At 34.7% G+C, this 24,267-nt stretch overlaps 1 protein-coding gene across 4 annotated transcripts in view; it reads left to right on the plus strand.

The window, feature by feature from the left end:
- Oseg6 (intraflagellar transport protein Oseg6) overlaps positions 1 to 24,267 on the plus strand; it is a 143,076-nt gene that overhangs the window by 79,643 nt on the left and 39,166 nt on the right. For all 4 annotated transcript variants that reach the window (XR_016195598.1, XM_089253481.1, XM_089253483.1 and 1 more), the window contains exons 27-28: positions 5,600 to 5,689; positions 20,746 to 20,980. Coding sequence is in view for 3 of the 4 variants with exons in the window: in XM_089253481.1 (XP_089109607.1) it covers positions 5,600 to 5,689; positions 20,746 to 20,980 (325 nt within the window). In the remaining variant the exon portion in view is untranslated. The remainder of the gene's footprint in view (positions 1 to 5,599; positions 5,690 to 20,745; positions 20,981 to 24,267) is intronic.

Below are 24,267 nucleotides of genomic sequence, written 5' to 3' on the forward strand. Positions count from 1 at the left end.
AATGTTTCATTTTCAAACACTAATTTATTAAAATTGAAACAAAATATTAATTATAATTTGCGATTTTGAATTTGAGGTACAAAATGTCTAGAATAGATATATAATTAATAGTATGGTTCATTTTTACCACGTAGCATCCGATAACATGTAACTGATTTTGCGCATTTTTCTACACCTAAACGATTTCTAAGTTTTGAATGGACAAATCCAAAGTTAGAAAATACTCGTTCAATGGAGGCTGAGCTGGCGGGACTGGACAGCAAAAGCATTGCTAGTTTTATGAATTCAGATGCAGGCTCAGCTGAAAAAGCATTACATTTAGAAAGTCCTTTCCACCAAATCACAGGGTTTGTCATTCTTCCTGGTGCACTGAAATAAGAAGGTGGAAAAGGAGTTTCTTCCGCTTCATATGAAATTAGCAATGGCAGACAACCGTTAATTTTCTCTGTTGCCCATGTGTGAGCCAAATCACTTTGCACATCAGTCAGTCCTTCACCTTTATATTTTGGGTGCAAATTATATGCCAAATAATGAAATGGACTCAGAATCTGGTTCATCCTGTTTTGTATCTTTTCAATGTGAGGCTGAAGAGCACTTTCTTTGAGAAGGCTTAGCCAAACACGGCATGAGTCAGCTATTGTAGCTGTATCTGTTTGACGAATATCCAATGCAACACTTATTGGCTTGAATTGGAATGAAAGATCTTTACACTGTTTGTATAAATTATAATTGTTGATTAAAATAACAATTCCTTTGTCAATGTCATTTTCGTGATCTTCTACTATTTTCTGAAAAAATGGCCTATTGTGTAAAAATGTTTCAAGACAAGTAAGTGTACTCTTCCATCAAGTATCACCAGGTAATTGGGGTTTTATTGACCCCATATGTTCATTAAGCCATCCCGAAGGCAAATGATGGTTTCTAATGTATTTTTGTATTTTAACCACCTGTTTGAGCACAGCTTCAGGTGTTAGATCTTGTCCGAGTAAATTGAGCCAATGAGAAGAGCACCCATATTCTATTAAATTTTGGTCAATCTCATTAAGCAAAAGTTGCCTGGCTTTCTCCATTACTTTCGCATTATCAGTTACAACTGCCTTTACTTCACAAGAATATTTATCGTGGGCCAAACGTATGGAATTATCAATTATTTGCTTGTGGTACTCTGCATTTTTCATAATAGCACCACACTCAACAGCTTCAAGAAAATAGGATTTACCTTCAGAATGTATACATGTAGCTATGACTGGATCGTTATGAATATTGCTCCATCCATCTTCAATTAAAGTTACAGCTTTTCCACTGAGATTGTCTTTTGCAGTTTTCTCAACCTCTCTTGTAACTTCATCAAGCAATGACTGAGCCAAAGCTTTTCTACTTGGGGTATTATAACCAGGTCGCAAAGCAGAAACTAGATCTTTGAAACTTGAATGTTCAACAACACTGAATGGGATATTATTGGCATAAAAAAACTTTGCCATTAACAAATCAATTTTTTTAGTTGTAGCAGAATTTTTCATAATGAAGTCATCAATTTTTTGCTTCTTTTTTTGAGTGAAAATTTCAGGTTCTGTTGATTCCAACAAAATAATAGGCTGTGAAGGAGTAGACTCTGTAGATGTTGATGTAATTTCTTTTTGTACATCAGGTATTTGTTCAACATCATTGCCCCTTCCAATACACTGATCTATATGGCTCTTCATCCTGTCCACACGATTACATCGCATAACTCCACAATTAATGCATTTTGCATATATCTTTTCATTTTTCTCTACTTTATCAAAATTTTGCCAGGCTATATGCTGTGGCCTTCCACCATGATTCATTATATTTTAAACTAATAATAGACTAAATATTTATGATTTCTTAGAAATTGGTTTCACTAAACATAAAAAAATATCAAATGAAATTTCTGAAATTGGTTTTCATATTAATCCTCACTACTTTACAATTCAAACAATAAATAGTAAAGTTGGACTTTTCTCTAGTACACTGGTCTTTGTCCTCTAAGGGCAGCTGGTGTCTTTATTGGATTATAAGACCATCTGCCCCTAGCATGATAATGCAGTCACTACTGTTGCTGCTTCTTGGTGAAGGGAAAAAGAAAAACAAAACCCTGTGAGATATATAATATACCACTACATTTAGATCTGTGATGCAATCCTCATTCATGAATTTTCTAAAAATAGAACGTCAGAATGCATAGCCCAATGTTAGAAAATGTGGTAAGAATTAGCAATTTTGATATTGTAATGTAACTTAAGTAACTAAGATACCTTATATAAAAAATATGTATATTCAGGCTACTTTTATAAGGTCTTTTTGAAGGGAAAAAAAACACTTATCATTTAAAAATATACCACTAAATGTAACCCAAGAATAGAAACTGTGGTAACAATGAAAATTTTTGACTAATAATGAACTAATTAATTTTTCAGGGGAAAAATTATTTTAGGATAATTTAGTATTTTGATTGCTGGATATATATATTCTAATGTTATGTACAATAATAATATTGTTTTAAATATCTGGGATTGTCTAGATAATATAATAACAGAAATCAACATTATATATAGCAAGCATAAAAGAACTTTTTAAACATGTATCTGTTGTAAAAAAAAAAAGTAGAGCAGATGTTGATATGCAAATATATATATTCATATATAAATAAACAGTTGAAGAAATTTTAGAAGGTTGAAACTATCTTGAATACATTACATATCCTTCCGTAGTTTTATGCTATGCTCTACTAAAATTCTATATTTTACAAGTATATATACATGTATATAATTGTCCAAAATAATTATGTGGGGGGGGGGGGAGATTATTTTAAAATCACACATTATGTATTGCAGCATAGTCACTTTAAGCATTACATGCAATCAATGTGCGTATTTTCAATGGGAATTTATATGTTGAAAAGCAGTATTTGAGGTTTTTGACAGTAGCTAACTCCTCAATAATTTTGAAGTTTTTGTAAATACCATGAATGAAAATGGCTGCTTGTGCGGTATCTGTTGATCCATCCATAGCTACTGAGTAAAACAAAAATTCCTCACATTTGAAGGTTTTGAATACATCTGCTGACAGATCCTCTACGCATCTTGCTACTGTCACATCAGACAAACTAATTTTCGCAATTTTTTCTGCTATTATATAACTAACATTAACACAATTTTCAGACTGTTAATTTCTTCCGAAGAATTATGACTGTTGACAGTTCAACTTCAATTTCAGTTCATTGACTTTTTCCCTTTCGAAAATGTCCCTCCAATCCAGAATACTTCACACTATGCTTAGTATTGTAATGTCTCTTAATATTGTATTCTTTCATCATGGCTACGCTGTCATTGCAAATGAGACAAACTACTTTAATTTTGTTTTCGACAAAAAAATAAAGGGATGACCACTTTTCTTGAAAAAAATCTCACTTTTTCTTCACCTTACCTTTTTTCTATCACAGTTCGCCATCATGCACTTATTTAAAGACAAAGATTTCTGATCAAAGGCTTCAAAGACCAAACACACAAGTAAACTAACTGTACCAATATTGTACAAATCCTTCCTCTAACCAATCAAGAAGCATACATCCACCTGCTCCTTTCCCAACCATGCAGCCGAGAAATATGATACCATGGAAATTCCGTTCATTTCTGCTTTCTCCCACTCAAGGAGGATGAGATTTACTCTTTCTGAGATTGAAAACGAGCATTCAATTATATTGAGTTGGATATTTTAACAGAAAACTCTTGTCAGCCGAGATAAGAGATCATATATTAAATTGGTTTAAAACACGTTTACTGTAACAGGTAAAAATCTGTCACAATAAATGATGAAATAAGCACATGCCAAACTGTAATGAAAAAAGTCTCACAAAGATCTATCCTTGGACCATCATTATTTCTTATCTAGATAAATGATGTATGTAAAATGTGGAGGTTAAATGGTAAATTAATTTCATTTGCAGATGACACAATCATTTATGTTGAAAATTCCGAAATGATAAGTTGTGAAAAAAGTTACTAAACAGCAACAAATTAAAGCTAAATACTCAAAAAACTAAATACATATGCTTAAAAACTAAAGCTATTAACCATGAAACTGATATGCACATAAAAATATGTAACCTCTGCTTGTGCCAATTCAAATTACAATGTCATTGTCAAGAAATTGAAAGAGTTAATGACTATAACTACTTAGGAATTATGATACGATATGATCTTAAATGTAATTTGCAATGTGAAGAAATAATTTTAAAAACTAGACCCTATATGCAGTAATCCTACATAAACTGAAAAAAATTATTGATAAAAATTTCCTGAAGGACATCTTTTATGCATAGATTTATTCAATAATAACACATGCACTTTGTGCCTAGGGTAGGGAATATGATGTCTATATCATATTCCCCTACCCCATTAGCATGCGAAAAGGGGGAGGGGGGTTTTGAGGTTCTAGCCCCCCCTCAAGCTGAGATTATAGTGTTATTTTACAGGAAAAACGTAAACCCCCCCTTGAGAAGGATCAATTTGAAAGCACCCCCCCCCCCTGAGAAAATTTTGTGTACGCCTATGTATGGACATATATGCAAGGATTAAATAACACTTATAAAATAAAATAACTATAATAAAAAATACTAACTAAAATAAAACTATTGATCAAATTTCATATTTATAGCTTAGGTGTTTTCAGCTCAGCATGATTTCTTTATATAACCTTTGAACCCCCTTAAGAGTCAAATTTTGAAAAACTCATTCTTAGTGAATCTTTACATCATAAAATGAAACAACTGATAAAATTAACAACATGAATTTAAACATCATATTTATAGCTTCAGCCTGGCAATGATGAATCATTCAGTCAGGACAAGTTAATATATATATATATACAGTCAAACCTCGTTACTGTGTCACCCGGTTAACGCGTCACTCCACTTACCAGATCACTTTTTGGAAGTCCCAATTGTCCTCAGGCAGGAATTGGCAAGCTATGGCTTACTCCGTTTAACGAGTCACTCCGCTTACTAAGTCATATTTTTGCTCTCCCAAGAGTGACTCATTAACGAGGTTTGACTGTATATAGACATCTTTTTCTACATATTTACATACAGATTAATCTTTAAAATCTCTGCACAGTGTTTATATGGGTATTTTTCTGTTTTGTTTGTTTTTGCATAAGTGTACACTCAAAAATTATATATTGGTCAAATAATTGCGTACATAATATTGATTACACTAATAAAAATAGACTGTAAATATACATATAAATTTCTATTAACTAACTCACTGTGATATTTTATGTAAAAAAAAAGAAAAAAATGTTAAACAAAATAAATTTCATAACCTTAACCAAGATCAATTATCAATTTCATAACATTTACAAATTTTTATATGTATGACGATTGCCATTGATCTGACTCGTAATACTATTTTTATAGATTTACTGAAAGAACACCTTAGTCTCTTGGGGTCCTAAAATGCATGATGTTTTTTTGTGCTTTTGATTTTCATTGCTATTGCGTTTATCTAGTGTGTCATGTTTTTATTCAATATAAAAAGAAAATCAATCTGGGCAAATGATCTTTGGTTTTTTTTTTCAGAATTTATGTGGATCACCTAAACAACTTGGACGCTGCTGTCAAATTGGTACAAGAAACTAATTCAGTTGAAGGAGCAAAAATAGTTGCCAGGTAAAACATTTTAAAACATATATTTGAAGGGCAAAAATGGACTCATAGAGTTGTATTTCTGTGCTAAAACCACATTAGAATGCCACATATATACGCAGTGAAAACTCACTACAATGATATTTAATATAATCATATAAATCCCTCTACAATGATATTTTTCCAAACCTTGTTTGGAATTGCCTATGTGTCTAATGTTGAATGACTCTTGATACAAAGATATCCTTAACTACAATAAATCTCTCTATAATGATTTTTTTTTTTTTGAAAACTGCTATAACAATATTTTATTATATCTTCCTGAAAATCGCCTTCAGTATATTTTAATCTCGTTACCTGTATTTGCTCTTCTGAAGGCATCTAATAACATCAATATTTTGCACCACTTGATCACAGAAAGTTTGAATGAAATCATCGGAAATGTCATTTTCTGTGTAGCACATAAAAGGCTGATACATAAACATTTGTACAGGGTGAAGCATCTAATTGAATTTTATTTATAGACTAATAAAAATGATTTTTTATTTATTTTATTTTTTTGGCAAATAAATACAGTAAAAGTCTGTTATAACGAAAGCTCACAATCACTGGAAAACATTTTGTTATAACAAACTTCTCGTTATAAGCAGATATTTTATGTAACATTAGCTCTTTGACAATTACCTGCAAATCACTCATTATATCAAGATTGTCATTATAAGCCGTACTCGTTATAACAGACTTTTACTGTACTGATAAGTGTATTTTTGGGTGCTATTAACATTGCTAACACTGGCGTAGCCAGATTTTAGTCAGTGGGAGAGCGAAATTTGGAAAGTGCCATTTTTTGTCCTTGCTTTAGGTGCAAACTTAAAATTATGCATTAGTAGAAAGAACTTGAAACTTTTCAATTTAAAAATTCAAATTAAATTTATTTTGTTTTCAATTGATGTTATTTTTCAAATTAAATTAATTACTTTTCAATGGATTAATTTATTTAAATTTTTAATTAATTTAAAAACATTAAAATTCTATTTTATGTTTTGTGTACTTATACAAATGCAAACACCAAAAAAAACTGGGAAATCGCTCTAAAATATGGTTGGAAAAAAAAATTTAGATTATTAAAATATAAAAAAAATGATACAAGAATAAAAATAAAAAGAATATATATTCTCTCTCTAAAATTATTCCAAGTTGTGAAAGTACAGAAAAATCTTCATGCTTCCATTTAATCACTTCCATCATGTTACACTCTTGTCATAAGCACATATCACAAGTACACTACTAGTATTCAATCATACGTGTACTTCCAAGACATTCCTCTTATAGAATTGGTGCACGCTATAAAGTTCTTTCTTATGTGTGAACATGACGTATCTATGATGTCATAGTTATGCATGGTTTGTGTTTGAGAAGTTTTGCCATGTGTTTTCCATATTAGAAACTGGCAGATGCCTGAAGTTTTGTATTATGTTAATACCATGGTGAAAGTCTGCCAGCTCTGCGGGAAAACTTATCAAACGAAAGATCAGTAAGCATTCATGCTTCGAAATTGGAGAAACCAAAAATAGTCAATTTAGTCAACCACCACTCTGCTGCTAGTATGGTCCAAACTGGGATCATTGCAATATGAGTCTGTCATGATGCCCGCTAGATCGTTATCACATACTACTAGATTGTGACGTACAAGCAGTGGGTGCCATGAATCCCAAAAGGTTTGGGAACCACTGCTTTAAACGAATTGGTATGTGCCAGAAATTGTCGTATGTATCCATAATGTATTCAAGTATGTCTGAGGCATGTTTGAAATGCCACTGCTCATCTTCCAAATGGAAGTGAAAGTGACAGGTGCATGAATCGATTGAGATAATTTTTATGTTTGATGGTCTACCGGCTTCCTTTAGAGAAACTATTTGAAAGGGAGTTCTCTCTCTCTCTCTCTCTCTCTGTCTCTGCTGGAAGTTGAAAAACTTGAGCAGGCACTGCAAAGTACATGTATATTTATTTCTAGTGAAATAAATTCATAGGGTGTGCTTTACAACAAATGAGAGAAGAATGAAAATATATGGAGTGATGAATGGTAGAGACTAATGCAGGGGTTCTCAAACTTTACCCATCCGCGGTGCCTCCTACCCTCTAATCAATGTTTATCCTTGGCTCCCCACAGCAGTTTAACAAAGCAGCATCTCTTTGATAAACCTTTGCGTTGCTCCACGGTGCCCTCCGAAGAAGGTTGGCAGTGCACAGTTTGAGAACCTTGGACGAGGAAGTTCGTGGTTTTCCCCTCATTGTTTGACGAGAGGGCCTTCAGGTAAGTGCTGGCAAACCACACGATGGCAAAGTCCATATTAGTAAGCATGGTAAGCCCTCATATAAGTGCTAATTGAAAAACTCTAGACAATGTTTTAAGAGTAGACTCAATATTTCGCGGGCACTTTTTCTTTTTCTGAAATAGTATACATATGTACCTTGAGTTACTTTTAAACTTTCCATATAATACATGGAAAATTCCAAGCCCGGTATCCAGATACTGCAAAAGGGACTTCATGAAGATGAGATCCAGTTAAAATTTTTGAGAGTAAACTGTTAGGCAGACATTTCTAAATAAGGAGGGGGGCCTCAGAAAAGTCCCTTTGATGCTCGTAAGATGGCACTGCGTAGACACTAATTTGTTTTTACAAATACAAATACAACGCCACAACAGGCAAATTGCCCAACGAGGTGGCTGAATTAAGAACATCAAAAGCAATGAGTATATATAGTGCATTTATATTATTTTATTTTTAAAATATTCAACGGGTTCTCAAGGTGTGCGTTGCGTTCATGGCTCATCGTCAACCTTTTTTGAGGGGCGTCCCAACGCGTTGGTGTATTGATGCGTGATTATTCAGTTCTTTGCAGTGGTTATTTTTTACATTAGGCCTTGTGTTCTCAAAATATGTGCCGCGGCACCCTGGTGCACCTATAACCTTTTTCAGAGGTGCCACAGAGCAGTGACCCTGAAAAGGGTTTTCAAAAATATTTTCTATTAAAAAACTCTGGGTAAGTTGCAGAGTTCGCAGATAAGCATTGAATAGGGGGGATAGGGATGCTTCGGGCGGGAAAAGTTTGAGAACCCCTGCATTAGGCTATTCTGGGCAGCCATGGATAAACGATGACAAAGTCATGGGACCCACAGATGCCAAAAGTTTAAGAAACACTGAATTAATTGGACGTGTCATGAGTTAACAAGCGCACCAGTCATAACTTTTTCCAGGGAATAATTTCTCCGATTCAGCACACTACTGTATATGCATAATGATGAGGCAGACAGTGATTCATAGAAAAGAGAAACTACACCATGAAAAAAGACAATGATTCTGAGAAAGACATTTCAACACAAAATTATGCATTATCAACGTATAGTACAATATATTATCATACAAATATAGATTACTGTAATTTCCTCTCTCATTTTGTGCATTTCAAAGCGCGCTATAGACCCAAGATTTTTTATTTCACCCACCTTTAAGAAAAACTATTCCAGAACCCTTTTTGTGTTTTATCTTGGGATTTTTAAGGCTCAAAAACTCAGAGCAGTTTTCCATCTTTTCCTACAGTTTGACACTGCCTTATGCACAAGCTGGAAGCTCTTGCCAAGGCACCTGCAGATACTGTACATTATACAAAATGACTAGATCAAGGATTATTTCTGCGGGGGGCCTAATGGTAATGTTATAATAACATGACATTTCTAGGCATTCTAAATCTAGCCAAGTCTCCTATACATAAGGTGGTATTTCTAGGAGCTCAATCTCTACCTAAGGCTCCCAAAGAAAAGGCAATACTTCTTGGAGCTTGAATCCTAGCCATAGGTTCAGTGGCCTCTCCACAATATTTTACTGTTCCTAATTTCTTCAGAAGGCACCTTATTCAATGCTCTTGGTGGCCCTTCACAACAGAACGAGCATTTGGTGAATGCCATATCCTCAGAACTGAGGCACCTATGAAACCTAGGAACTCTACATAGAACTACAAATAGCAGGGGCGTAGGAAGTTACAGTAAGAAGCGGGCAAGATTCTATCCTTTAATAAAGGTGGGAACAGAGGCTGATCTGAACCTGCTTCCAGATGAAGAGCTTAAGAGCAATTTTCAAAAATGGTAATGAAAAAACCTCCACTTTCTTTTTTCTTCTCTTAAAGGACTAGTACAAACCCAATCACTATGAAACTGCAGGAGGTGCATATAAAAATGGAGATTTTTTTCCTCGTTTTTTTATCGTTTTAGTCAATGAAGGGGTAAAAAATGAAAAATTTAATTTTTTTTCATGAAGTTTTTTGGAAATCAAAAGTCATTTAAGAGAATAGGTGCCTATGTAGGCAAAATTTTGATTGGGATGCTCCCCTGCTCTCACCCTGGCTAGGCCACTGATTGCTAATTTAGAGGAGATGTCAAAAACACCTTTGTCCATAGAGTATCGCTGTATCAAGGTTTCACTGTATATGATGCATTTTCTTGAATAATAATCACTGAATAACTCAAGAGTTTTGTATAAGTAATTTTTCACCTTTAATATCTCCATAAATATAAAGTATGGAATTTTTGCAAATGACTTTTCTCAGAGCAGTTTCTAAATTTCATAATTGGACATTTTAGCACACAGGGACTGTGTAAAAGTTTAATTTCTTTTTTTTTTATGAGTATGGGTCCTAAAAGAAATTATTTTAACCACTTCATGTACAAGGTTTGGGCAAGAAATTTGGACTATCTCTATTTGACGAATCAGCGATAAATATGGTAACCTTGTCCTAACCTCATGTTAGAAAAAGGAAGGGGGGAAAGAAAACTATATATAAAAGGAAAGAGTATAATAGATAGTTATATAGATAAGAAAGGTTTTTTAATTTTCTTTTGCTCTTATATATATACATAGACACAATTGGTAATTATTTGAAGAAAAGAGAGAGAGAGAGAGGATAGAAGATGGAGTTTTTTTATGAAAGAGTGAAATAGAACCTATGCAAGTGGGTCATCATTGGGGGAACCCCCATGCGTGGTTCGAAACGAGTAAGTGTTTCTGAAGGGTAGCTATGCCTGATTGCATTGAAAATGCCAACCCTTGTTCCCCAACGCCTGCCTTCTCAAAAACATGTTGGACGAAAAAAATGGAATGAAAAGTGAGTAAATAATATATTGAAAAAATACAATATTTGAAAATATGCAGAGCTTCAGGTTATAAGCAAAATAAAGCATGAGAAAAATATACAAGAAATTTTTACAAAAATTACAAGAACTAAATTCAAACCTTCAAAATGAAATCAAAAATCACTGGACATATCTTAAGAAAAAAGAAGTTCTATTTCACTCTTGCATAAACTTCATCTTGTATTCTTTTTTTCTTCAAATAATTACTCCCTGTACTTTCTGTATTTTTTGTAATTTTGTATATATTTTTTCATGCTTCATTATGCTTATAACCTGAAGCTCTGTATATTTTCAAATATTGTATTTCTTCAATATACTTTTTACTCACTTTTCATTCCATTGTTTTTCATCCAACATGTTTTGAGAATGCAGGCATCAGGGAACAAGTGTTGGCATTTTTAATACAATCAGGCATAGCCACCCTTCAGAAACACCTACTCTTTTCGAACCATGCATGGGGTTTCCCCCTGATGATGACTCACTGCACATAGGTTCTATTTCATTCTTGCATAAACTCCATTATGTATTATTTTTTTCTTCAAATAATTACCAATTGTGTTTATATGTATATATTTTTTGAATGAACAAGTGAACAGCACTAGCGCTTTTATCATTTGAAAAGCTGGTTTAGCTATTTCTTCGTTCTCTATCTTTTTTAAAGATTTAGTATCTCTAGATTTTTTCACACCACAATTTTTTTTTTTTAACTTTATACAATACTTTATTAGTCAGAAATGAGGAATACAGGAAAAAGGGGAGAAAAAAAATTACCAAGGAGCCAAATGGCCCTTACTGGCAATCACAATTTGCAATTTGATATGAAACTTATAAACATAAAAATAAATAAATAAAAAATAATTGACAGAACATGAGTGAGTTTTGTCAGAACATTTGTTCAATATATACATATATATAGCAGAAAGATACATTATCAAGAAAGGAAGGACAGAAAAAGCAACTTCCGTAGATAATAAGTTGCTATAAATCTTTTGCGATGGTGAAGAGAGACAAAAGAAAACACAGAGAAACTTGTTTGAATTTATTCCACTGGTGTTTGGACGTAATATTACGCCAATGATTGTAAAGATGTTAAAAAACTGCATGTATCACTTGGAAACTTTTTGTAATTGCAAATATGCTTCTCTAAAGTCAACAATAGCAAAGATAATCCTTGGACAAACAATTTGAATCAGCTTGTATATCAGTTAGCTAATACATATGAATCTTTTTTTTTTTCCGGTTTGAGTTTCATAACATCTATAACTATGTTTTTCATTTTTCCTCATAGCTTTGTTGTATTTGTTCTTACTGTTTTTTTTTCTTCTGCTATTGCTGTTTCAGATATGATAACTATCACTTAAATAATCATATTCGAAACAGTAATATGCAGCATCCTTCTTCCTGAAGACATCTGAAATTTCTATTTTTCATAATGCAAACAACTCAGGATTTACAGATCATGTTTTAAGTGGAAAACAATGTTGGAAAAAAAAACCGGCAGAAACGACTTGGCAATAAAAACTTATTTGCACCAAAATGTTTTTTCAGTAACCGCAAACAATTTGTAATACCATGGATGTGACCTCAACAAATTATTGTTATTCAGAACCTCATGGTGATATCAATTTACTCATCCGACTCCATTAATTGCCACTTCTCCAGATCTTGGTAAATTATACAATTAATTTATTAAAAAAACAACGTCAGAACAAACTGGTTAACATGTTAAAAAAATTATATTACTCAAAACCAAGGCCGTCTCAAGAGCATCATGGGCCCCCGGGCCAAGTGATTTTTCTGAGGCCCTACCTGGCATTTTTTCGAAAATTTCAACCAGATGTCATTTTTGCGAGGCTCCTTCTTCTCTTGAGGTGCCCGAGTGAACCCATGCGTTAAGACAGCACTGTTCAAAATAGATAACAGGGATACATAATGCTAAAAGTAAAAAGTTGAATGTATGCCAAGAGAGAGTCATCAACCACATTTTTATACAACACTAGCTGTGACGTCGCATCAACATACTATAAGGTGTGATGAGATGTTACAGCAGCATAGAACTGTCACAGCGACACCTACAACACTCCCCCATGAGTCTGGAGGATGATACATAAAAAATTTTATCATTTCAGTACAAATCTAATTTTATGGCCAGACCTCATGACATAGGGCTGAGGTTCAGTAACAGGATCTGAAATTATAGGATCAAATTCATTATTAAACATATAAGCAGGTCTTAATCTATCTATTGAAATAGTTTTGACATCATTATTGATTTGAACTTTGAAAAATTTATCAGTCCTTGAAAGAACTTTGTAAGGTCCTTGATATGGGTGCTGAAGAGGACGGTGAACGGAATCCACTCGGACGAAAACATGTGATGATTTCTCCACTTGTTGATGAACACCTTTGCTGAACTATGGTGGCTAGAAGGAACTGGATGCAATTCGGACATCTTTTTGCAAAGTAGTACTGTAGACCATCTTGGCTGTAGTGCAACTTATGTCCTCTTTGAACAGATACCAAGCATTACCACTGGTAGGACGTCTACCCATCGTTCAGTGGCATGGCACATTATGGCAGCTTTGAATTGCCGATGAAACCTTTCAACATTACCATTGCTCTGTAGATGGTACGCTGTGTGAGAATGCAGTTAACACCAAGCAGTCATGCTAGGGACATGAAGAGATCAGATTCGAATTGGGTTTTGCGGTTGGTGCTAACACTTCAGGAACAACTAAGCATGCAATCCAGTTGGCAAAGAAGGTAGCAGCAACAGTCTCAGTGGTTTTGTCAGAAATTGGTATGGCATCACAAGCCAGCAAAAAAATCTGTCACAACATGTTAAAACATAATGGTTGTCTCTGGATAGAGGATGGGGGCTGACTATATCCAGATGGATATGTGAGAATCTAGCTCAAGGTAGGCCAAACTCTCCTATGGGAGATCTAGTATGCCTTCCCTTCCAACCTTACAGCGCTGGCAATGAAGACATGTCCTGTACTATTCTGTTCAGTTCTTGGAGAGAGACTTCCAAATAAATTGTTTGAATATTATTTCCACTGTTGCCTTGGCACCAGGATGGGATAAACTAGGAATGGAATTAAAAACTTATCTTTGAAGTTTTTTAGGAACATAGGGTCACACATTTTCAGTTGACATGTCACAGTAGCATAGCTGCCAAGTCTCCCAGATTTCCCTACTTCATCTCCCGGACTCCCAAAAAATTCTTTTATCTCCCGAACTTCACCTGTGATTGCAAAAGATCCCTACATTTAGGGAAAAATCTATTCCCCAAGAATTTACCCAAAAAAAACTGCTGCTCCATAAGTGTTGTGTAAGTTGTCGCCATTTCGTCAAATCACAAAAAAAATTTCATTTTTGGGGAGAAAACACAAAATTCTGCAATCAGCAAGTGTGAATTGAAAATTCAAAATCCAAAATTGGCATGCTCACGTCTATCTGTTTTATCCATGCATCCAGTTTTAGGCCCAACGGAAATTTTTGGGTTTGCAAGATTTGATTTTTGAGAAGTAATTTAACCCAAGGACTTTAACCTACCATGATTAGCGATGGCTTTCACATTGTCACGATTTTTGTAATGGGTAAATTTCCCTTTTACTAATGAAAAATTCTTAAAATGTTTTAAAAGATTCCTTTTACATTTATTTTTGTACAAAATTTGGATCCACGCAAAAACCTCTCCAATTCTTATTCTCCAAAGTTGGCAGCTATGCAGTTGAGTTTGATATCGGAATTAGCAAAAGCCATCGGCCTAAGCTCGAGACCAGTACTGGAATCGATTGCAAATCAGTGTCCCCAGCCTGCGCACAAGCCATCTCACAAAAATCGATTATACTAGGAACTTCAATTTCAGCTATGTGCAAAAGAGCATCAGCGACCAAATTTTGTTTTTGTGACACGTGCCTGATATCAGTCGGAAATTTACTTATGTAATCGAGATGCCTTATGTGGTGAGCGAGCATTTTTCAACTTTCTGAGTGAAAGCATATGGGAAAAGTTACGGGCTTCTAGCATGTGATGAAAATATCGTACTGCTGAACAAATGCCTAGTAGTTCACGATCGTACGCACTGTATCTTTTCTCAGTTGTAGTCAGTTTACGTGAAAAAAAATCGAAGTGCTTGTACTTCTTTCACCACTTGATGTAACACCGTTCCCAAGGATGTATCCGATGCATTGACTGTAAGTACTGGATGCACCAAAAGAACACAATCAGCGATCAATTTCTTGCACAACGAAAATGAATTTTTTGTTTCATCCATCCAACTGATCGGCGTTAGATCTTTTTTGCATTTCCCTTTCACAAGTTTGTGTAAATTTGCCTAAGCATGAGCACGCCTTTCAAAAATCTGATAAAAATTGATCAAAGTGAGAAATCTTCTGAGCTCATCCACAGTTGGAGGCAAAGGATAGTCAAGTAATGCTTCAACTCTATCGGGAATGGGAGAAATCCCTATGTATGAGTTAGATTGGGCTCGCCCATGAACTTTTTGACGGACGACCTATGCCCTGCTTAATTAAGCTGTCAAACTTTTTTTTCACGGCTGAAAGTTTTTCAGGCGAAAGTCACTGAGCCTTAGTGAAAACAAAAGGACCATTCATCACAATATGGTGAGTAACACAATGGGATTTGGGATTAAAATTGAGAATAGATCTTGTTAATTGTGGAAATTCTCCTAGAAATTTGTGGTATGGCGATGTTTCAGAAATCATGTTGAGTCCTAAACTCTGTCCTTTTTTTTACTTTCAAACCATATGCCACCCAGGCTCTGTCAACATTCGTCTGTCTTGGACATTTTAGACTGGTGGTGGTCAAGGTAGTTAATTGGTCAATACGATGTTTCTTTTTGATGTCTACCAAAAGTCCAAATTTTTCCAGAAAATCTGCTCTCAACGCGAGACATCATCATCAAACATTTTCAATCCACTGCTGGATGAAGGTCTATTAAAATGTTCCATTTTGGTCTGTCTGATGCTTTAGCCTTCCAGTTGACTCCAACCACTTTTCTGATCTCGTCTATCCATCTTGCATGGGGACGCTTTCTTGGACGTTTAACACCATGGGAGTACCAATCTAGAATACTTGTGGTCCATTTGTTGTGCTGTCTTCTTCAATATGTCCAGCCCATTTCCATTTTAGACGTTTAATTCTTTCCATGATATCATATACCTTTCTGCGTGGTTCCTTATCAAAGTGATTCGTTTTCTGTCTCTTCTTGTGATGCCTAGCATACCTCTTTCCATGCTCCTTTGTGTTGTCTGTAGCTTTTGTATCGTCTTGCTTGTAAGTGTCCATGTTTCAGCTCCATAAGTCAGTGCTGGTAGCACACACTGGTTAAACACTTTTCTTTTCAGGCATAGTGACATGTGGCTCTTCAGAATTACACAGTTTTGGCCAAAAGTGCTCCATCCAATCTTGATCCTTCTGTTTATTTCATTAATGATTCTGTTGTCCATGGTAATTTCTCGTCCCAGGTATACATAACTTTCTACTTCTTCTATCTCTGTGTTGTTGAGCAAGATCGTCTTCTTCAACGTAAAGGAGTTGAACATAACTTTTGTCTTTTGTAGATTCATTTTCAAACCCACCTGAATACTTGCCTTTGCAAGCTCTTGTATCATTTCTTCTAGTTCCACTGGATTACTGCTGATACTAACAATGTCACCGCAGAACGCAAATGGTTGAGAAATTCTCCATTTATTTTAATTCCTTTCTCTCATCCCAATCCAGTTTTCTGAATACTTCTTCTAAAACAGGGGTGAAAAGTTTTGGTGATCACCCTGTCTGACTCTTTGTCCAAATTTAATCTTTCCTTTTCTTTTATCCAAACGAATCGTTGCAGTTGCTTTGCCATATATTTTTTTGATAATATTGATGTTAGTTTTCTCTACCCCAATTACATCTAGAGCTTTAACAACAGCAGATGTGAAGACAGAGTAAAACGCTTTCTCAAAATCAATGAAGGCCATATACAATGGTAATTTGTATTCCTTGTCTCTCTATAAGTTCCCTGATTGTTTGGATGAGATCCATTGTACTGAATTACACTTCGAAATCCTTCTTGTTAATTTGGTTGAGCTTCGTCCAATTTGGATTCAAGCATATATGTCAGCACTTTGGTGAAGATTTTATAAATTACTGATAAGAGACTGATTGGTCGATAATTCTTGATATATCCTCTTTTTTTACCTTTTTAGAGGGTTTTTGGCCATAATCCTCCATGCTGGCCAGTACGGGTTGGAGGATGGCCATCCGCGTCTGTTCACCACGTGTTAAGCATGGCTACTTACAGGCTGTACCACGAAAAGGTGCAGATTGGACTTTAAGCCTCTACTCCAGCAATTCCTTCAAGTTCTCATAATGAAGCAATTGAAGGGTCTTCTCCTAGTTAACAAGTAAAGACTAATCAACAGCCCTGCGTGACATATGCCACAATAAATGCAAATGAAAATTTGCTGCGTAAGCCTCGATCTAACTGAAATTGCTTGTTGCCATAAGTGAGGATTTTTGATCCTTGGCCACAAAAAGACATGATTGTTGTGGCTCATTAATTTTTGTATAAGACTTCGGATAGCAACTAATAGCTGCACCACTGTCAATGAGGAAACGTAAGCCAGAATTTTTGTCACAAATAAAAAGGTGACTTTGCATCTGGAATTGACCTACAGTCGCACTAACAGGGGGCTATTCAGTTTTCCAAATATTGACATGGTTGTATACATTTATTGAATTTTTGGCCAATTTTTTTGTGGTACCAACCTGAATATCCCTTTTGTAAACGATCATTATTTTTTTTTCTTGTTACCTGACATTGATCGGCTGTGATCACTTTGATTATCCCGACATTGAGAACAAGGGAGTCTTTTGTTTTGTCAAATTTTCGATTTGGCTCTGTAGTGATTAGAGAGTTTTCCAACTTTGAGACACAAATGTGAGCCTATCTCCCCGTTAAAATGTCTAGCCGCAGAGAGCAACAGGCCTACAACAATATACTGTTCAATCATTATGCAACGTTTATCTTGCATTTCCCAGTTCTTTATCATTTTTACCCCAGTAACCATTAGATGGATGACAATAATAAATGAAACAAGACTTTAATTAAACTATAAATATTTATTCAATTATCAGTTAACTATTAGTATAACATTTTAACAAACAATTATCACATCTAACCTTTTCTCTCAATATTACAACGAAACAATAAAACAGAACGATCTCACCACCATGTCCAGGTATTCACGTACTAGTTCACATCGTCCACAAGACACTCCAAAATGTCTACTTCACAACAGAAGACTCCCCAACACCAGGTTCAGCAGGTTTGGTGTCTCGAAACACGAGTTGAGGCCACAGCTCAACCACTGCGTAGGAAACTGGAGGTGAACGTCCAAGGGTAGCCGGACTGGCCACTAACCAATCCACAGACGATGGGATCACGACGATGTTGGATTATCACACGAAGTCAGGCGATGAGAAGGGTAAGGTGCCAAAGGCACGCCTTTCCAAATTTAACACATTGTTCTGAGAGACGATCTGGTTCACACTTCAGCAGGGTGTGACGCCTTAGTGATGAAGACAGAAAGTTAGTCGGGAGTAGTAGAGTAAGTCGGAGGATGTAGCTGTTCGTGCAGATCTGTCTGGTTTTTATACAGGAGCGTTCCCACAATGCTTCCTGAAAGAACCAATCACAAGGTCGAAGGTGCGGTATGGAGCTTGCGTCTAATTTACATAACTTCGTGAGAGAAAAGGAAATATTGTAAAATTTATAACACTCAATTTGGCAACCAAACATAAGACGGCGGCCGATCGGCAGACATACGATCCTGCCGATCGATCCAGGAGATAAAAAGGTAAAACAAACTCAAATCTATTAAAATGACTAGGATAAGGACGATTTCTGCGGGGGCCTAATGGTAATGTTACAATTACACTTCATGCATAGTTGGGAAAATTGATGGCAGATGGCAGCCCTACACATAACAAATATTACACAGAAACAAACTTCACAGAAAGTTCACTACATGCACTTACACACATTCCAACATATAACAATTCATTAGGAGTTCTGCAGAGGAATATGGACGCGGTGCATGTCTGGTTTAGTAGTGATTTGAGAGTCATGCTTGGTAGGCCTACACTGGATACAACCAAGTGTGAAGGAGAAGCCTCTATAATTTTATCAGCAATAACAGTCAACGATTTCAGAGGGTCCTGGCACACCAAGCGAATTTGTTGCACATTTACTGGTAGCCGTTGTTTCCAAAGTGTGGCTAAAGCCTCATAGGAAATTTGATTACCAGACAAATTTTGCATTTCGTTCCAGAGTTGTAAAGTCTTTTTATCGCCGAGTTGTTGCTCTTGAAATAACAGTTTCAATCTCGCAGATTCAGACGGTGCAAAAAACTCAAAACTTGATCTTTAAGAGTCAAGTAACAGTTTTCAGTTGGAGAAGAGCAAAACAGATTGCTCGTGTATGAGAGTACTTTTGCATCTAAAGCTGATATCACACAATGAAATTTTGTCGGACCAGCAGTGATTCCTGCTGTTATAAATTGACTTTCAAGTTGCAGAAACCATAAGTCAGGATCTGAATTCCTGAAAGGTGGGTGCATGAAAAGCGAAGTGAGCAATCCTGGGTTCTCCAACCATAGTGCCAGATTTTTCTGCCATTTTTGCAAAATCGATATTTTTTAATTTACCAAAGAATTTTGAATTCAGAATTAATTTTCAATTGCATATAAATTTATCTACAGTAGATAATTTCAGCGAGATGGCCAGTGCAAAAGACTGAAAGCTGCAATCCACAATGAACCGAGACCGGCACGTGTCTCTAGAAAAGACCAAAAAACTGTCCTTCTGCAATGCTCAGCAACGTTGACGTTGGACACAACCGATTTTGAACTGGTTGACTTGGACTAGCGATGAAAAGCACTCAAACAGGCTTTTCTCCATTTTTCCTCAAAACTTTGTTGTATTTGTTCTTACTGTTTTTTTTTCTTCTGCTATTGCTGTTTCAGATATGATAACTATCACTTAAATAATCATATTCGAAACAGTAATATGCAGCATCCTTCTTCCTGAAGACATCTGAAATTTCTATTTTTCATAATGCAAACAACTCAGGATTTACAGATCATGTTTTAAGTGGAAAACAATGTTGAAAAAAAAAACCGGCAGAAACGACTTGGCAATAAAAACTTATTTGCACCAAAATGTTTTTTCAGTAACCGCAAACAATTTGTAATACCATGGATGTGACCTCAACAAATTATTGTTATTCAGAACCTCATGGTGATATCAATTTACTCATCCGACTCCATTAATTGCCACTTCTCCAGATCTTGGTAAATTATACAATTAATTTATTAAAAAAACAACGTCAGAACAAACTGGTTAACATGTTAAAAAAAATGTATAACTTAAAATGGATAACAGGGATACATAATTTTAAAGTAAAAAAGCTGAATGCATGCCAAGAGTAAGTCGTTAACCACATTTTATACAACACTAGAGGTGATGTCACATCGAAATAATATAAGGTGTGTTGACTTTTACAGCAACATAAAACTGTCACAGCGACACCTACAAATTCTTTGTTTATCCCACATTAAAATGGATCCTCTCTCCAGGGGACATTCTAAAAGTTAGTTATTTTTAACTCGAGTTATTTTACTACTGTACTTCTGTGTAAACTTAACCATAGATTGCGAAAAACTAGACGATAATTGCAGAAACAAGTGAAAATTATTTTTGAATGAATTTTTAAAAGTTGGTTGATAAAAAAATTTATACAGATAGATATGAAAAAAATAACATTTGCTGGACATTTATGTGTTTGCTATAGTATTCTTAATCAACTAACCTGAAACAGGTTTTTTCAACGACTGGATGACATACCATCAGCAATAACTTTTCTTGTGTTATCAAAATGTAAAGAGGAAGCATTCCAGTTGGCACAGTCAACATCCAAAATGGATGTGTATGCAGAAGCTATTGGAGATGATGCAAACAGTGATGAATATAACAGTATTGCTACTTATTATGATGCTGGGAAAAAACATTACATGGCTGGAAAATATTTTGTTAAAGCAGGCCAACTCAAAAAAGTAAGTTTTGGTTGCTTTCTATACTAAAATTAAATTAAAAAATTGAAAGGACCGAGTTACCATAAGAATTAATTTACATTTTTGCTCAAGAAAAATCTTTCTCTGAGAAAGAGTTTGCTGGCTAACTAATGTATTTTAGCGTGTATAAACCCTGCTCTGATTTTTTTGGGCTTACAATTTAGAATAAATTTTTCATCAAAGGTATTTTTTATTTTAAGTTGTATGGAAACAAATTTTTTATTCATCATAGAAAAAAATTAAAGTCCCCATCACTCTTATCTGATACATTTTAATCAGCTACATCAATTAGTTCATTATCATCACCAGTCACTCCTATCATAAATTGCAAGGAATTGAGTAATTTCTTAACATCTATAATACTATCTATGTTTAAAAATCCCCCCGCCCATTTCTGGGAAACAATTTTTGGCCAAAAGGTGTTTCTTATACATGTTAAATTATGGTAAGTAGCATATTGACCTCTAGTTTGATAGATCTGCAGTCAAATACTAGTGATAGAAACATTACTGTTATGAACCAAATAGGGAAAAACTTTTTCTAATTTATATCCCTGTGTAAAATTATCTTGATGGGAAAGAAATGATGAAAAAATTTGGTTTTAGCAATGAAATTTGTGTGGGTATATACATATGATACAATTAGAGTTACCACATTCTGAAATCTCAAAGGAAAATGCCCACCCTGCCCCCTCCAAATAGGGGAAGTAATTTTTTCTTTTATTTGCAAGTAATTTTAACTTTCTTTCAACTATGCTTGAAGAAAGAAACTATGATATTACACATAAGATACATTTGAATTCATTGCATTGAAAAAACCCATAAAGTATTTTAGAAACTCCTGGACACACAAGCACTTTAAAATGAGATTCAAAAAGGGGGGGGGGCATGTTCTTATCAAAGGATGTACTTATCAATGAATTTGCAGCTGGATGAATAATAAATAACAATAAAGAATGTTTTTAAGTAAATAAACTTCAAAATGCCCTTGCAACTTACTTCAAAACATGTAAAAAAACTTTTAAACTTTACCAACAACAAAACTGCAAGTGGAGGGAAAGTAGAGCACTGTTTTGTCTTACATATACCAATAACAAGTATAAAAAAATCCTTCTTAATATCTTTTCAAATATTCAAAAAGATTGCATTCTGTTGTGCCTGTTTTTTTCTCTCTTTTGTTAAAATCAAACTTTCAGATTCATATATGAGTACTCAGTGATGTCAATGCTTTCAATAGCATTAGATTATTTCTACTGAATTTTTGTTTTTATTTATATATATATATACACACACACACCCGCGCGCGCGCGCTGATTATAAATAAAGTTCCGGTACTTTGAGTAGTTTTTCCTCAAAAGCTGCTCATCCAAATACAGCCAAACTTTTATGATATCTTAATGAGACTATGGGAGAGATTTATGAAATAAAATAAAAAATACTTCGATTTTTGACCACCAGGTGAGAAAGTGGCGCTTTTTAAATTGAATTTTCCTTTTTCCCATGGATCATATATATACCAAGTTTCAATGGAATACATCCTCCAGAATGGACTCTACATAGGTTGGAGTTGTTTCAGTATACTGACACTACTCCAGCCTATGTAGCGCTCATTCTGGAGGATGTATTCCATTGAAACTTGATATATATTCTATATGGTGAATGGAAAAAAAAAAGAAAATTCAATAACAAAGTAACACTTTTTCACGTGGTGGTTGAAAATTGATTTTTTTATTTCATTTTTTATTTCACAAATCTCTCCCCCATGGTCTCATTAAGCTATCCTGAAAATTTGGCTTTTTTTGAGTAAAACTAGTAAGTGCGTGGGAACTTCAATTATAATCACCCTGTACATACAGAGTGCATCGCTAACAGTATAACACAAACCACAAATTACTGGCAAACCATTGATCCAAGAGGCATACGTCCAATTAGAAAAAGTATCCAAATAACATGTAGACTTTAAGATAAGTCATTCATATTGCAAGGGGTTGTATAGTTATTAAAATTAAAAAATTAACTTTTTTACAGACCCCTGTGCTCGAAAACTCAATTAAAAAGTTGTTGCCCCGTCTCTCCTGATGCCAAGAAAAAAAATTCCATGATTCTAAGTTACTGAGATACTTGAATTCAAAAGATGGAGAAAGTTGGGGAAAAAACGAGATAAATTGGAGTAAAACATGTTAACCAGAATACATGTTTTACCCACATTTATCCAGTGGTTTTCCCCAACTTTTCTCCGCGTTTGAAATCAAATATCTCAGCGTATATTGCACTTAAAAACTTTCCAATTGAGTTTTTGAGCACAGGGTGTCTATATGAAAAGTTAATTTTTTTTATTTTAATAGCTATACAACCCCACCCCTTGTAATATGAATGACTTACCTGAGGTCAACACATTATTTGGATACTTTTTTTAATTGGAGAAGTATGCCTCTAATATCAACAGTTTACCATACATATAATAAAAAAACTGATTCCCTTTATCTCTGAACTTGTCAAGAACATCCAATATACACAATTTTATATACTTGATGCCTTTATATAGTTCATAAAACTATTCTCAAGAAATGTTTTAGCTTTCTCATCGCTAAATTTTATAATAGCCTTTCAAATGAACTCATACAGTCTCTCTCTCCCACATTTTCAATTTTCAAAAAAATAAATCGTAAACAACAATTACTACTACTACTACTAAACCACACATGCACCTCGTCCATATTCCTCTGCGGAACCTCTAACGAATTGGTACATGCGGGAATGTGGGTGTACGTGTAGTGAAACCTGACGTGAAGTTTGTTTCTGTGTAATGCTTGTTATGTGTAGTGCTGCCATCTGCCACCAGTTTTTCTAACTATGAGTGAAATGTAATGATTGAATAATTTATCGTTGTAGGCCTGTTGCTCTCTGTGGCGAGACTTTTTAATGGGGAGATCGGCTCGCATTTGTGTCTCGAAGTTGGAAACCACACACAGGAAACCAACTTCAGCCAACCACCGCTGCGATAACGATGGGACAACAAAGGAATACTGCAATGCCAACCCTATTACACCTCTGTTACTCTGTCTTCACCCTCCTCGTTTAAATTCTTACATGAAAATACCTTTGCTGCACTCTGCTTATAGTCCAATTCATATATAATCTCATGTTAATTTATAAATGTATATATATGTGTACATGTATTTTATGTATTATATGTGTACATGTATTTTATGTATTATATGTGTACATGTATTTTATGTATTATATGTGTACATGTATTTTATGTATTAT

Source organism: Pholcus phalangioides, unplaced genomic scaffold, assembly GCF_987345545.1.
Source record: "Pholcus phalangioides strain wild (caught in Gottingen) unplaced genomic scaffold, Ppha-v1.0 ptg000039l_1, whole genome shotgun sequence".
Lineage (NCBI taxonomy): Eukaryota > Metazoa > Arthropoda > Arachnida > Araneae > Pholcidae > Pholcus > Pholcus phalangioides.